This window comes from Chelonoidis abingdonii, chromosome 2 (genome assembly GCF_003597395.2).
Source record: "Chelonoidis abingdonii isolate Lonesome George chromosome 2, CheloAbing_2.0, whole genome shotgun sequence".
NCBI lineage: Eukaryota > Metazoa > Chordata > Testudines > Testudinidae > Chelonoidis > Chelonoidis abingdonii.
Window position 1 is genome coordinate 219,363,805 of NC_133770.1, and position 15,906 is coordinate 219,379,710.

Sequence of the window (15,906 nt, forward strand, 5' to 3'; positions counted from 1 at the left end):
AACACTGGGCTACATGATCCAGTTTTTTGGCACTCCTTTGTTTCCACCCCCTACCTTGTCCCTCATCAGGGACCCACACATGAGCATCTACTAAGGCAGGAGGAGGACTCTCTTCTCCAGCTAGGAGCAATACAATCTGTTCCTTCCCCTTGCAGGGGCTGGTAGTTCTTCTCTTCCTTAGTACCAAAGGAGGATGAAGATTGGAGACTGATCTTAGATCTAAGATGGCTGAACAAGTTGGTGAAATGTCAAAAGTTTAGGATGGTGACTCTAGCAACTATAATTCCTTTGCCACGGGAAGGGGGATCGATTTTTTTCATCTCTCGACCTACCAGTGCCTACTTCCATATAACTATACACCTATCGCACAGGAAATACCTATGATTCACTATAGGCTAAGATTACTTCCAGTTTCAAGTGGTTCTCTTCAGCTCCAAAGGTGTGTTTGAACATTCTGGCAGTAATTGATGACTTACCTTTGACAGGAAGAGATTCTTGTCTTTCCGTACCTTGACAACTGGCTGCTCAAAGGTTGCTCTTTGGGGGAAGTGTTACTGTCCACCCAGAGGGCCTATTTCCATAACCTGGGTATGGATAGGACTAAGTGATTAAGGAAATTGTCTGTCTACACTTCATATCTTTCACAGATAGATCAAAGGGGTTCCTGTTTCTGCTCAGAGACCACCTGATATCCATTTTGAAAGTATCCCTGTCTGTTATGAGTCTGTGGGTGCTCAGCCCTCCTTTCTCCGCCACCTCCCCAGATGTGAAAGTGCATTCAGCCAGATTGCAAGCAACATCTACAGCATTTTTGAAGGATGTTCCCATATCGGACATATATAGTGCCCCTATGTGGACTTCAGGCCATATGTTTTCAAAGCATTATGCCCTGTGTCATTCCATCAGATCTGCTGCGGCATGTGGTTCAGCAGTATTATCTTCAATTCTGGACCCTGATCCAAATCTCCCTTCTCTTTGGGATACTGCTCAGAAGTCACCTGAAGTGGAGCACCCCATAGGGACACTATTCAAAGATGAAGGAAATGTTACCTACTCTGTGTAGCAATTGTAGTTCTATAAGATGTGTGTTCCTATGGGTGCTCCACTACCCACCCTTCTCCCTTTCTGCTTCAGATGTTCCTTAGGGAATGAGTAAGTAGAGAAAGAAATGAGGGCAGTTTGTCTGTGCACCCCACTGTAGTCTGTATCTGCCATGAAGAGGCATAAGGTGCATGTGCAGGTTAAACGGGTACTGCTAGCTAGAAATCTCAGATCACGTGCACCTCTTGAGCCCTTGAAATGGCGTACCCATAAGAGAGCGTAGCTGGAACTACAGTTACTGCACAGGGTGAGTAATATTTCCTTTTTACTTTGTTGTGGATCACTTTAGTCCTACTTGAAAAGGTATAAATGACCAATAAGAGAGTAGAATTTGGTTGCCAATTCAGATATCAGTTTTTTGCTGGCATACTAAGTTCCCATTTTAAGGAGCCCCCTTCTTTAACTCTAATATCCTGTTAAAAAGAAGTGGGGGGAAAGCAAAAGTGTTCAGCTGTGCTGCGAGCTCAATAAATGCTCTTTTTGTAGTTAAACAGCAAAATGTGAGCAGACTACAAAAAGTTCCAGTGAAATTTTGTGAGATGAGAAGTATAGCTTCTTTCCTTGTATGCAGTGGTTGAACTGAGCAGTCAAAAACTCTTTAAGAAATTCACCTTTGGCTGAGAATTTCTTAGGCTTTGAAAGAAAGTGTTGCCATTTTAATATAAAAAAAACTGTAGCTGATGCATGACTAAAATATCAAATTCATAGGCTTCGCAGTCAGGGAACGTTTTGAACCCTGAGTTGGAGAATAATTTCCTTTCTGCTTTCCCTTTTGGTATAAATGGTATTCCTCCCCCAGGGGATGAAGGGGGGAATACTTTGTTCACTCCCCCTCTGTTTTCTTGAGTTATTCCACTATCCTATAGATGAACTATTCTTATGTTAACACGCTTGGGAAGCAGCAGTACTTGCCCTGCTATATGAAACTTTTAGTTTTTTTTTAAAAAACTGCTGGTGATTTTTCATGGTAGCATGACAGCATATTTAAAAAGCTTGTTAGTCATCATTTTGACTAAACTAATCCAACCAGCTAATCATGGAATCTGTTCTCTAAGTCTTGACTTATTTTGAGGGAATTCTTTTCTTCATGAACAACTGAAAATAAGTATCTGGAGTGTTAAACATCTCATACAAATTTAAAAAAAAAGCCTGACATATTGAAAAATTAACTAATGAGAGAATTGAAGTGCTACCTGCATGCTATTAAACCTCAGTCACCTGAAAATTCCTCTGATCCACGTATTCTGTCCCCATGACTATTTAGAGTAGTGTCAGGGCACAAGCCTTTGGTTCACAAAATTAAGCTTCAGATAATTGAAGTCAAAATGAATGCTGTCAAATACACATTATGTTTTGGAATTTCTCTTGCTTGCTCAAATGAAAATAGGGTGACCAGATAGCAAGTGTGAAAAATCAGGACAGAGGATGGAGGGTAATAGGCACTTATATGAGAAAAAGCCTTGAATATCGGGACTATCCCTTAAAAGCAGGACATCCGGTCACCTGAAATCGACACCATCTGTGAAACTGAGTACAGTGTGACCCGTTCTCAATATCGACAACCTTCAACTCTCAAAATGGTTTTTTTGGCCATTTAAACTGGTTCTGAGCCAAAACTTTTCTTGTCTCACTAATCAAGAAATAGCAAAATTCACTGAATTTGAAGATCAACAGGGATATCACTGGTAGTATTGTTGATCCTAGGTGCTGTCTTCCCAAAACACTTGAACCTAAGGACAATTCCATGGCGCATGTAGTAGGATTAGCATTTGCTGGGTTCCTAAAATGACTAATGTGGCAATGGGCCTGACTACTGGAATTGCAACTTCTGAAAAGCCATTGTCTCATGTATGATGCAGATTTTATAAGCTACGTAAAAGACAGATCAAATGGTTGAAGCTGAATGAACAAAACTGGCCCTTCAGTATCCCATATATCATACTTCTCTTTTTTAAATTAGATGCAACAGTTGGAGCTGGCACAGATGCAACAAAAAGAAGCCAATCTCACAGCTTTGGCAGCGATTGGGCCAAGGAAAAAGAGACCACTGGATTCACCAAACCTTGGATCTGGGCTTGAGGTACTGAAATGTCTTGTATGCATTTAATTCAATATTAAAATGGAACATCTTCTATACCTTTTGGGGAAAAAAGGAGGGAAGCCCTCACTGAGGCTTGTTGAATATTGTAGGGAAAATAAATATTTAAAGACTAAAGAAATACTAAAAGCTTTAGTTTTTGTGAACTGAAATTATTTGAATATAGTTTCTAATAATGTATATTATTGTGATGAGTGATGCTACAATTAAGCCATGGACAGGTCACAGGCAATGAACAAAAACTGACGGCCCGTGACCTGTCCATGACCTTATACTAAAAATACCTGTGATTAAATCTTATGGGAGATAAATCTTGTGGGAGGGCAAATCCAGGGGGCTGCTTTTGGGGGTGGGGACACATTCGGGGGCCAATGGCACCAGCTGGCCAGGGATCACAGCCTGTGGCTGCTCCAGCCAGCTGGCCTGGGGTCAGCTGCTTGGGCAGTCCTGGGATTAGCCACACTGGCCGCTACGGAAGTCACGGAATCCATGACCAACACAGATGCCCTATTGATGAGCATGCTGTGTAAAAGGAGTGCTGTATTTACAAGACATAATCAAGAGTGATGAGTCTCTGCTTAATCTCTGAGAGGAAACCTCCACAACTTCCATGGTGTGTGACAGCAGCGTAACTGTTTCTGGGGCTGTGACAGACAACTAGCTGCCTAGCTTCCCTAAAGGGGAAGAGAGTCTCACCCAGAGGGACAAACTGTTGAGGTGGTCTCTGGAAGACAAAACCAGCCGCCTCGGCCCACAGAAGTAGTAAAGAGGCATCTGACTTCTAATCCTAGTTGTCCTAGGATAACTGAGGGGCCTTGGTACACAAGCTATGCTCCCCAATGGGTCAGGACAGTGGGTTCAAGTAATTTCCTCCTGACCCAGGTGCCCTTGTCTAAACACACAAGTTGTACCAATTTAACTATCACAGACATTCAAGAAGGGGATTAAGCAATACCCATATAAGGCATCTGCATCCGTACTAGAGATTGCACTGCTAACTATTTCGTTACAAAATCGCACCCCATACCAATGTAGTTATACCTGTACAAAATCTGTGTAGACAGGCCAAAGTCCTTTAACATGGTTTGTTGCAGTGTGCTCCTGAAGGCGTCTGGAATCTCCAGTAGGGTGGTCTTGACCATGCTAACCCCTTGAAAGAGAAATACTTTTGTTTTGGCATGTGGACCATTCCCCTTATGTAGGGCATAGAGATTCTTTCAGCTGCACCAGAATCTCAGCTTTCTTAAACTTCCAGCAGCTGGCTTTCATCAAAAGCCTAATCTCTGCACTAGAGCCCTTGCTTTCCCAGTAGAGAGTGAGACAAGGTGGGATCCTCTCCCCAGTGTCGCATTCTCTGAAACTACTTCCTCTGCCCTGAGTTCCATAGTGCCTCAAAGGGAGTCAGAACATGGGTGTATAAATCTCAGTGGAGGTGAGTCTTACAGCACAGGTAGACAGATTCGTGCCAGAGGGATTCAAGCTATGACACTAAGAAGAGCAGTTTGGCCCTACTTTCATCCCTCCTGACCCCTAGGCTTGAGAGCCAAAGCTCAACCCCATGCTCCAAAATCCCTGCTGCGATTTTTAGTGTGATTGCTCAAACCCCGCTAGCAGAAACAAGGCTAGCTCCCAGCTGCAGTGTAGCTATACCTAGTATGAGTCTCCCTTTAACACATCATCTGTTCCTCTCCCTGAGGTGGCTTGAGTAGCTGTCTCTTATATAGTGATCCTATAGTCTTGTGTTGTTGAGTTTCCCATAATAACATGATCCTTGGCTTCTGTCCTAGTTTTTAGCAAAAATCCTGACGTCCGACTCATTTCCGAACCATATTCCCCCATCCAAGCTTCTACTCCAGTCTTGTTCAAGTTTTTCCCTTCCTGTAACACCTGTCATCTCAAACAGGCCTTTGAGGTGGTCTTGAATCAGAAACATTGAGCAGAAAAGATTCCCTTTTTCATTCTCTTCCACGGTTCAGGGGAAGAGCTCATGGTGGTGGGATACACCCTGGCCAGATGAATTGTGTTGGGTATCTAAGACTTATGAGGCTGCCAAACTTCTCCAAGATTTAGATCCACTACACTAGAGACATGGCCACCTCTTGGTCTAGACATGAGAAGTGTCATCAGATTAAATTAGCAAATATGCCACTTTTAATTCCTTGCACTTGCTCACTAGACCCCACCACTGGTTGAACATGCAGACATCTGCAGACACAACCTTTGATCAGAATGTTAGAGCAGAAGTCCATGAGGAGCTGTCTTGCATGAGAAGGTGAGGGTAAAAGAATGAAGGGGTAAGCAGTTTCCATTCTTCCTTCCCTCTCCATAGCCCTCATGCTGCATCCTCTAATTCAGTAACAGTTCTCATGATCATCTTTTCTAGAATGTTTCTTTCAGAGGGTGCCTATGTGGAAAAGCGGGGGTAGGGCTGACCTAGGAGAGAAGGACTAAAAAGCCAGAGGCTAAGCGACCAAGGAGAGCTAGTGAACAAGGGACAACAAACGAGTTTCAGAGGGAATTTGTAAGTGGGAGTTATAATAGAATAGCTTTGGCTAGGAAGGGCGGCATCACCAGTGCCAACGATGCTCCTGCATCCATATCCAGACAGAGAACTTAACTATGGATGCCTCTACCCAGGTCCTAACTTGAATTTACAGATTTAGCCCATGGTCTGCCTATTGACTACCCCAGCATAGAGAGTACACTTATAAATGCTGTGGACGATACCACGCTGGGAGGGTTTGCAAGTAGAGCCCTGTGCAGATACAAAAATTTGTATCCACATCCGATCTGTATAAATTGTCCTCTGATATCCATGGATTTGCAGGGCTCTGCTAACAGCTCCACAGGTCACCTCACACCAGTGACGCAGGGCTGTATCAAACCCCCAAGTCTTCCCACTTCTCCCCAGAGACCTCCCACAACCTGCTCTGCCCAGTCGTACTTCCTTCCCCACTCTGGGTGGAGGCTACATCCTGGGTCCTCGTGTACAGCACCACCCTCCCAGTGTTGGGGGGCTTGGATACCCCTACACAGCTGCGGCGGTTCTAACACATGCTGTGTTGTGCTCATTGCGTAGGAGCACAGTATCACACTCCCTTCTCTGAGTTGCAGTTTACTCCCGTATCTGAGCAAGCTGGGGACTGGAACTCCCAGAATGCCCAGCAAGCTTCTGCTGCTTGATTCAGAGAGCCGAGCTGAAGCCTGAGGGCTGGGTAACAGCCACTACATTCAGGTGAGTGTGTTGCAGAGCCCTGTGCAGATACAAAATTTGTATCCGCATCCGAGCTGTGATCTGCAAAAATGGTGTGTGGATAATCTGCATCCATGGATGGGGATACAAAGCAAATATCCGCAGATTTGCAGGGCTGTAGTTGAAAATGATTTGGAGGATAGGATTAAAATTCAAAATGATCTGGACAAATTGGAGAAAGGGTCTGAAGTAAATAGGATGAAATTCAATAAGGACAAACACAAAGTACTCCATTTAGGAAGGAACAGTCAGTCAGTTGCACATGTACAAAATGGGAAGTGACTGCCTGGGAGGGAGTACTGCAGAAAGGGATCTGGGGGTTATAGTGGATTACAAGCAAAATGAGAGTCAACAGTCTAATGCTGTTGCACAAAAAAGCAAACCTTGTTCTGGGATGTATTAGCAAGAGTGTGGTAAGCAAGACAGGTGTAGTAATTCTTCCACTCTATTCTGCTGATAAGGCCTCAACTGGAGTATTGTACTGCAATTTTGGCTGCCACATTGCAGGAAAGATGTGAACAAACTAGAGTCAGTAGGACAGCACAAAAATGATTAAAGGTCTAGAACAGGGGTCTCAGCCTGTGGGGTTATTTTCTGCAGCCCACGAGCTCCTTGCTGCCCCCCCTCCTCCCCCAGCATTTATCTAGAGTGGCTCCGGCCCAACATGATTTCCCATTCCCGGCCAATGGGAGTTGCTGGAGGTGGTGCCTGAAGCACCAGCCACACAAACCCCTGCACCCCTCCTTCCCCAGGTTCCGGCCGCTTCCTGAAGTGGCACGGGGACAGGGCAAGTAGACAGGGAGCCTGCCCTGCCCCTGGTGTGCATCAGGCCAGAGTCTGCCCCCTGAACCTGTCCTGAAGCTGCACCTGAACCCCCAGCCACACCCCTCCTACACCCTAACCCCCTGTCCTGAGCCCCCTGCCGCACCCATCACCCTTCCTGCACCCCACACCCAAACTCCATGCCCTGAGTCTCCACCACACCCCTCCTGTACCTGCTGGGGGCAAGGAGGGGGCAGAGTTGGGGTGGGGATTTCAGGGAAGGGGTTGGAATGGGGGCAGGGGAGGTGTGGGAAGAGGCGGGGCCAAGGGCGGTGGAGGGAGGTGTCAGTAAACGCAGCCCTCAGGCCAGTGTACTAGTCCTCATGGTCATTTGAGTTTGAGACCCCTGGTCTAGAAAACATGACTTATGAGGAAAGATTGAAAAAAATGAATTTGTTTCGTCTAGAGAAGAGAACACTGAGGGGGAATATGTTACATATTCCTGCCTTGAGTGCAGGGGACTGGACTAGATGACCTATTGAAGTCCCTTCCAGTCCTACACTTGTGTGGTTCTGAACTGAGACATGCATGGAAAGAGCCTATATCTTTCCACTTACCGGCCTAATTTCTGCAGCTGGTTCAATACTGTGGAGACTCCCACCCTGCAAGTCTTTCTTAGTCCAGCCTTTGACAAGAGACTGTCCTTCGGGATGTAAAGCAATCTCCTAGGTCAGAAAGAATCAAACTGGAAAAGCAAAGGAGGAAGACCTAGCAAGTAGGAGACTCCTCCGTGATCTCTGTTTGCCATCCGGCCCTTCAGAGCAAGTGAGGTGGAGGAACCAACTCAACCTGGCCACAGAAAACATAATAAGAACTTATCTTCCTTTTGAGTGGGTACTTTTATGTTCCTTGGAATCTTCAATACATCAATAATGGCCTTTGTTCTGCATGTACAAGTGAGCTTGTTATCTGTCTTTTTATGTAACACCACAGGAAGACTTGAAAACATGAGCCTGGCATTAGAATAACTTTCCTCAACTCTCACTCCCTTCCCACCAAGTTTTTTTGGTTAATCATTCTTGTTTTTTAACAGTGCCTTTGATAAGGAAAAGCTATATAACACAAGGTTGCAATTGCTAACCCTTTCTTGGCATAAGAGGCTGTGTAATGGCTTCCTGTTACATATTTCATCTGTCACTCTCATTCTTTGGCATGTCCATTGTTTCCTTTATTAAAAATTTGATAGCACTGTACCAGATAAGTACAGCTGAGAATAGTGTGATATTGCAGTGTTTTGGGCCATTAATGCAGTACTTTAAGTTCACATCCAAACCCTTTTTTAAACTGACACAAACCTGGTCATATTTGTCATAAGTTCCATTGGAAATGTACATTCATAAATTTAACTTTTGATGTGTGTTGTATTGATCTCATGTCATCTCTAGTTGGACCAACATCTAAATCCTAGCATGCTGATTAGTAAAAGATGTCATGAAGGTAATTTCGCATGTGAAAACAACCTGTTTCTTGAATGCAACTCTGCATGTTCATGTGTGGTATTTGTTGTCTTGAACAGAGGAGTGGTTTGTCTAAGAATACGTAATTCTTTGGAAAATCTTTTTTGATGCTTTATTCAATTTCACAGTAGATATTTTGTGAATGTAACCTTTTTTTCTCTGGGAACGTCTAAACTGATGTCCGAAGATGTCTGAACAAAACTTAGTGACTGTAAAGAAAGTAATATTTGGTATAGAAAAATAAAAATGGGTCTGAGTCCCATTTAATATTGCTAGAAGTAGAATACCCATAATTCATAACATGCTAAGCAATAAACAGCCTTTCTTCAGAGGCTGTCATCGTTGGAGTCTCCAGTTACAGTTGATATGAGTCAGCTTGTTTCAGTGCATCTTGTGCAACTATAAACCAATGAGGAATCCACAGATGTGTCCACCCATTGGGCAGACACGGCCACGTGTTTTTGACACAGCCTGCTTTCTTCACTCACACTTTGACTTTTTCTGTTCTGTTATTCTCAATGGCTTAATCGCAGACCAACACGCCTGCCTTCATCCTGATCTATCATCATCAGCAATTTCCCATGTATTCAGCTAGACTTGGCCAGCTTTTAGGTGAGCTTTGAGAGTGTCGTGATGTTGTTTTTGTTGGCCTCCCAGCATACATGCTCCCATTTTCAGCAGTCCATAAAATATGGTTTTGGGAAGTCACAAACTACCCATAGGTACGAGATGACCAACCTGCAAATTTGTGCCTGTATGATTAGGGATTCACCACGAGTTATGCAGCACCAATCCAGGACTTCCATGTTTTGGTATCCTGTCCGACCACTTGATATTACAGATGAGATGCAGATAGGGCATTTGAAAATGCTCTAGTTGTGTCAAGTGCCTGCTATCGTGTCTGTTTCACATCTGTAGAGAAGAGTGCTGAATGCAATTGCACAGTAGACATTAATCTTGGTGTGAATCGAATGCCTCTCACCTTCTCCAGGCAGTGAGTCATCCATAGGCACTTAGAAATACAGGCAATTTCATCATTGATCACGGCATTATTAGATCAAGTGCTACCAAGAGAGCCATATTTTTCTACTGTTTTAAGCAGTGTGTCATCAATTGCAATTGCGGGGACAAAATACTTTTTTTTTTTTTTTTTTTTTTTTTTTTTCCTGGAGCAGGCTAGTAAAGCACTTTGGTTTCCTTGAGGCCGATAGTGTTCAAATCGCTTGGCTGATATAGAAAAGCAGTTGATTAGATGCTGTGTCTTCATCGATATGTGCTACGAGTGCACAGTCATCAGCCAAGAGGAGCTCCCTAATGAGCAAATCAGTCAGTTTAGTGCGAACATGAAGATGGAGGAGATTGAAGATGCTTCGCAGAATTGCATATAAATACCTCCATTTCAGTCTGAGAGGATCTCTATCAGCATAATCCCAAAGAGAATAGTAAATAGTGTAGATGCGAACACAGCCCTGCTTAACACCATTTGTGACAGAGGCTCTGAAGCACCATTTTCCAGCACTATATACCCAGCATGCTGTCATGGAATGAGCACACGCTGGTGATGAATTTGTGCAATGAATTCAAATTGATGAAAGCAAGTACAATGTGGCTTTAGGCCAATACACATTTGGCATCTTTAAAATCATCTTTTTGGGCAACTTGTCTGAGTAATTTAAACTCATGGAGTATAATTATTCATTTTGTATTACAAATATAGAAGGTATTATACTCCATCTTAAATGCCAGAATTTCTTGGTTTAGAGCAGTTAGGAATAAATCTGTCCCTAATACTTCTGTATCCATTTTCAGTACCTGAGTAGTGTGCTGGAAGGATTTCTTTCTTGCATTCTAGTTCTCCTTTGTGCAGTTCAATTAGATATATAATATTAATTGTAGTATTAGGTTTTCTTTAAAGTCACTTTTACCATGACTGTTCAAGTTGCACCAGGTAACACTTTGTATGTTTAAAAAAAAAAAAAAAATTGGGGCATTCAACTGTGCTCCAACATAGCTTAAAATTAGAGAATAAGATGTTAGTATGTTTAATTTTTCTGTTCCCTCATACTATAACTCAGTATTTAAAAAATAAATGGAAGTGTTTCAGATCATTAGTCAGTAATGTAAACTAAAGCTGCTGGGTATTTAAGAAAGGAGGAGAGAAATGATTAGTTTTCAAATGTGATGAAGTGAAATGTTTCACCTACATAAATTAACGTTTTATATTCAAATCTACCTTCACTGGGCAAAGAAATCCTAGCAAGCACTGACAGAGGGCAGCTTAACACGCTAGACTGTAATGGTTCCAGTCACTGCTCCAAAAATAACAAGTGAAAGGCTAAAATCCATCTTATAATGTGTGCACCATGTCCCTTCCCTACTCTCCTACTTCCCACTAGTGGGTCTGTACCTTTGTTCATGATGGCTCCTCACCTGAGAATATTCTTCCTCATCCTCTGTGCTGTACAATCTCTCATCTGTTTCCTCCTCAAGACTCTTGTTCCAGTGCTAATACTCTCTCCTGTAAGCTGGTCACTCTTGCACTCTAAATATTTTGAAGACAAAATAATATCGTGAATTATTTTAAAGAAATATTTAAGATTTCAGGGAACAAAATTGGACAAATCAGCTGCGAACTGAGATACTGACATAAGCATATGATCTACTGTTGGAACCTTTTGTCTCCCTTAAAGCCCCATTACCCTTTGTCATCCCCTGTTTTTACGTCTGAATTAAATTGTAAACTCCTCTAGGCAATGACATACTCCTTCCTTTGTTCTCTAAAGCAGCATGGACATCTGTGCCACAGTATACGGTAAACTGTGTGCTATGTCTATTGATGATGGATACATGCCACTACATTTCAGCAAGGTTATGGCTATGGAAAAATCAATGGAGACTATCAAGCTGACAGTTAAGGCAAACATTTCCAGGTCTAGAATCTACATAAATGTCAATATAAAGAATAATTATCTTTTGTTCTTGTTTGAGACATTTGTTATATTCTCTTTATCAGGATCAAACATCAGTATTCAAAATAAATTTGGATTTAAGCTCTTGTAAAAGAATCTGGTTATCATGATAATACATGCCAGTTGGTGAAAGTTGCATTCCAAGTATCATCAGAAGTTCTCTTCAGTTGTACCCTTTTATATCTTCATTAATTTCTTTAAAGTCTAGGCCCTGAGTACTCTTTGTATGGACGCTGTGTGCAGGGGAGATCTTGAGACTTCAATTCTGTAGATTTCTTTTACCACATTTCCAAAAAGTGGGGGACAAATGTTAATGAATTGTAAGATGGGGACACTTTTTTTAAAATGTATTTGTGACAAGGATGTTTGAAATTCTCACTAAAAGGAGAGAATGCTAGCTTTTGTGAGGAAGAACACTTTGAGCCACAAATTCTCTCCCTGATTCTTCTAATTCTGTATTAGTGTGTATTGCTTCATGATGAGCCAGATAGTGTTACCTATGATGAGGCAATCGAGTGTCATCATCTAAAATGGAGGCTCTCTCATATGGTGGTAAAACAGTAGTAGTGAAAAGTTTCAGAGTAGCAGCCGTGTTAGTCTGTATCCACAAAAAGAACAGGAGTACTTATGGCACCTTAGAGACTAACAAATTTATTTGAGCATAAGCTTTCGTGGGCTACAGCCCAGTTCATTGGATGCATGTAGTAGAAAAAACAGTAGGAAGATATATACACAGAGCATGAAACAATGGATGTTACCATACACACTATAAGGAGAGTGATCAGTTAAGGTGAGCTATTATCAGCAGGAGAGGAAAAAGAACTGTTTGTAGTGGTAATGAAAATGACCCATTTCCAGCAATTGACAAGGAGATGTAAGGAATTGTGTGTGGAGGGAATAAACATGGGGAAATAGTTTTACTTTGTGTAATGGCCCATCCACTCCCCGTCTTTAGTCAAGCCTAATTTGATGGTGTCCAATTTGCAAATTAATTCCAATTCAGCAGTCTCTCGTTGGAGTCTGTTTCTGAAGTTTTTTTATTGTAATATGTGAAAACTTCTAGTCTGTAATCGAGTGGCCAGGGAGACTGAAGTGTTCTCCGACTGGTTTTTGAATGTTATAATTCTTGATGTCTGATCTGTGTCCATTTATTCTTTTACGTAGACTGTCCAGTTTGGCCAATGTACATGGCAAGGAGGGCATTGCTGGCACATGATAGCATATATCACATTAGTAGATGTGCACGGTGAACGAGCCCTGATGGCGTGGCTGATATGATTAGGTCCTAGATGGTGTCCCTAATAGATATGTGGACAGAGGTGCAACGGGCTTTGTTGCAAGGATAGATTCCTGGGTTAATGTTTTTGTTGTATGGTGTGTGGTTGCTGGTGAGTATTTATCATAAGCATAAATCCAATTCTGAACCTTGCGTCCAAAATGTGAGTGCCTGCATGAAACCTCCAAGCTTAATACCAGCTTGGATCTGATGCCTGCCACAAGCCAAAAATTTCCAGTGTTTTAGCTCACCTGGTCTCCCCAAACCTTCCCTGGGGGACCCAAGACTCAGATGCCTGAGTCTTACCACAAAGGAAATAACCCCTCTCTCCTTGTCTTCTCTTTACTTCCTCCCCAGGCTTCCCTCAGTGGTTATCCTGGAAGATTACTGTACTTAAACTCCTTGATATCAACAAACAAAGAAGGCATTTACCTTCCCCCCTCTCTTCCCCCCCAGTCTTTTCCTGAGAGAGACTGTAAATCCTGCACAGGGATTTCTATCCCCTAGAGCCTCACTTAGAAAAGAAATCCAACAGGTTTTAAAAAGAAAAGCTTTATTTAAAAAGAAAGAAAAGGCATAAAATGTCTCTGTATCAGGTTGACAATATCAGGGTCAATTCTTAAAAGAAAAATGAATAAACAGCCTTATTAAAAAAGATATCCAATTTAAAACATTCTAGCAAACTGCAACACATGTAATATACAAAAAAAACAATAGACGCTTACTGTCTTTCTACCTTGTACTTCAACTTGAACAGAAGATTACAGAAGCTGAAGAGAAAAAGTTCACTCTCAGAGCCGAAGAACAGAACAGAGAGTCAGAACAAAAGACACACACCCAAAATTTGAAAAATCCGGTTTCCTGTTGGTCCTCTGGTCAGGTGTGTGGTTCCCTTTGGTTAACCCTTTACAGGTAAAAGAAACATTACACCTTAACTACTGTTATGACAGTATTTGCTTCAGGTTTGGGGCTCTGTTAGCAAGGACTGGCCTGTCTCCCAAGATCTGCAAGAGTGATGGATCGTCCTTCACGGATAAGGTTAGATCCTTGATGTACGCTGAACGAGGTTTTAGTTGGGGGCTGAAGGTGATGGCTAGTGGCGTTCTGTTACTTTCTTTGTTGGGTCTGTCCTGTAGTAGGTGACTTCTGGGTACTCTTCTGGCTCTGTCAGTCTGTTTCTTCACTTCAGCAGGTGGATATTGTAGTTTTAAGAAGGCCTGACAGAAATCTTGTAGGTGTTTGTCTCTGTCTGAGGGGTTGGAGCAAATATAGTGAAAAGTATTCTTTTTCGAAACGTAGTTCTTAAAAGTTCCCAAATCAAATGCAGGGAATCTCTTCCGCTGAGGAAGTACAAAACCACAGCTTTTAAATAAGTGCTTATAAAATTTGTTTTCATTTTACAAGATTCTAGTTCCTGCAAATCTCTTGCAGTTTTAGAAATTAACAGCACTGTACCTATATGCAGTGTAATATAAAAATTGGGAATATATAATATATACATTACATTTGAAACTAAGAAATTGCAATGAATGCATATTTGATCTCCAACTTCTGTAGAGAGAATTTCAGACTATTCTACTATGTACAGAAAACACTGATCAGAAATTTACACTAATGTAGTTTTGGGGAGAGTAAGAAATAAAATTGGTGTGGCTAACAATTGTTACTTTCTGACCCACATTTCTACATTAGCAATTTAGAAATAAACAAAGCCACATATGCTGTAGGTGTTTTCTTTCATACACTTGCTTTCATGTTAGTGACATTTGTATTGACTGACTTACTATTCTCATTGTAATATCAAGTTCTTGTTAATAGTTCTTGGCTATTGCAGTGGATTGAAGAAACCTTTATTCTAGATATGACTTGTAGAGGAGTAGTTCTGTCTGCAACAGGAGTGGACCATTTTAGCAGTAAATAACAGGAACCCTGGCTTACAGTAAAACTGGAAATGTAGGCTCCCACCTGTATTGTTTGTAGATAGGATCTTGACAGTCACATGCAAATCCACTAACTTAGCTGCATAGATACTCTGCTCTATGAAAGCTGAGTATTTAAGTCTTTCTATGCAGAAGGGGAACATCAGAGTTAACATGAAAGCAGTATGTCTACACTCTATTTTGTGTACTCGCGCTACATGTTAAATGACAGGTTTCAGAGTGGTAGCTGTTAGTCTGTATCAGCAAAAAGAATGAGGAGTACTTGTGGCACCTTAGAGACTAACAAATTTAGTTTTCCTATTGTATTTTCCACTGCATGCATCTTATGAAGTGGGTTTTAGCCCACGAAAGCTTATGCCCAAATAAATTTTAGCCTCTCAGGTGCCACAAGTACTCCTCATTCTTTTTACATGCTAAATGTATCTCATTCTGTGAACAGCTATCTAGTATATTGCATCATCAGTGCTTGTGGTTGCATTACAGAAGCTTAAAACTAAATTGACTGCTCTGTCTTTCATCCTTTGGATATTCTTGTCTCTACCCTACACTGGATGGCTATTCGATTTTAAGATGCAGCACCACTATGAGATAAAATGATTGTCTGGCCATTCAGTGTTTCCTGATCTGTTGTCTATCTGAGATTGAGAATTCTTTGGCAGAGATTCTGGATAACATTTTAAAAAAACACTTAAAGACTCATTTTCAAAAATAATTTTTGGTACTTTAGGGTCTGTCTCATTGACAGTCAATGGAATTTAGGTCGACACTTTTTGAAAATGGGACTTTAGTGCTTTTCAAAATGTTACTCAAAATCTCTGCCAAAAAATTCTCAATCTATGACACTGTTTTGTTTTCAGGTGTCTTGACCTAAATTCCACTGACTTTAAATGAGACTTTGGCTCCTAAGTACCTAAATCACTTTTTTAATGGCACTTTAATCTGTTTTTCAAATGTTTCCATTTGTCTCCTCCATGATTTGTATAGCACAAA

General features: G+C 41.7%; 1 protein-coding gene across 1 annotated transcript in view; it reads left to right on the top strand.

The window, feature by feature from the left end:
• Window positions 1-15,906, top strand: part of TAF4B (TATA-box binding protein associated factor 4b) — a 127,470-nt gene that overhangs the window by 87,365 nt on the left and 24,199 nt on the right. The window contains exon 14 of the mRNA XM_032799054.2: window positions 3,062-3,181. Coding sequence (XP_032654945.1) covers window positions 3,062-3,181 — 120 coding nt within the window. The remainder of the gene's footprint in view (window positions 1-3,061; window positions 3,182-15,906) is intronic.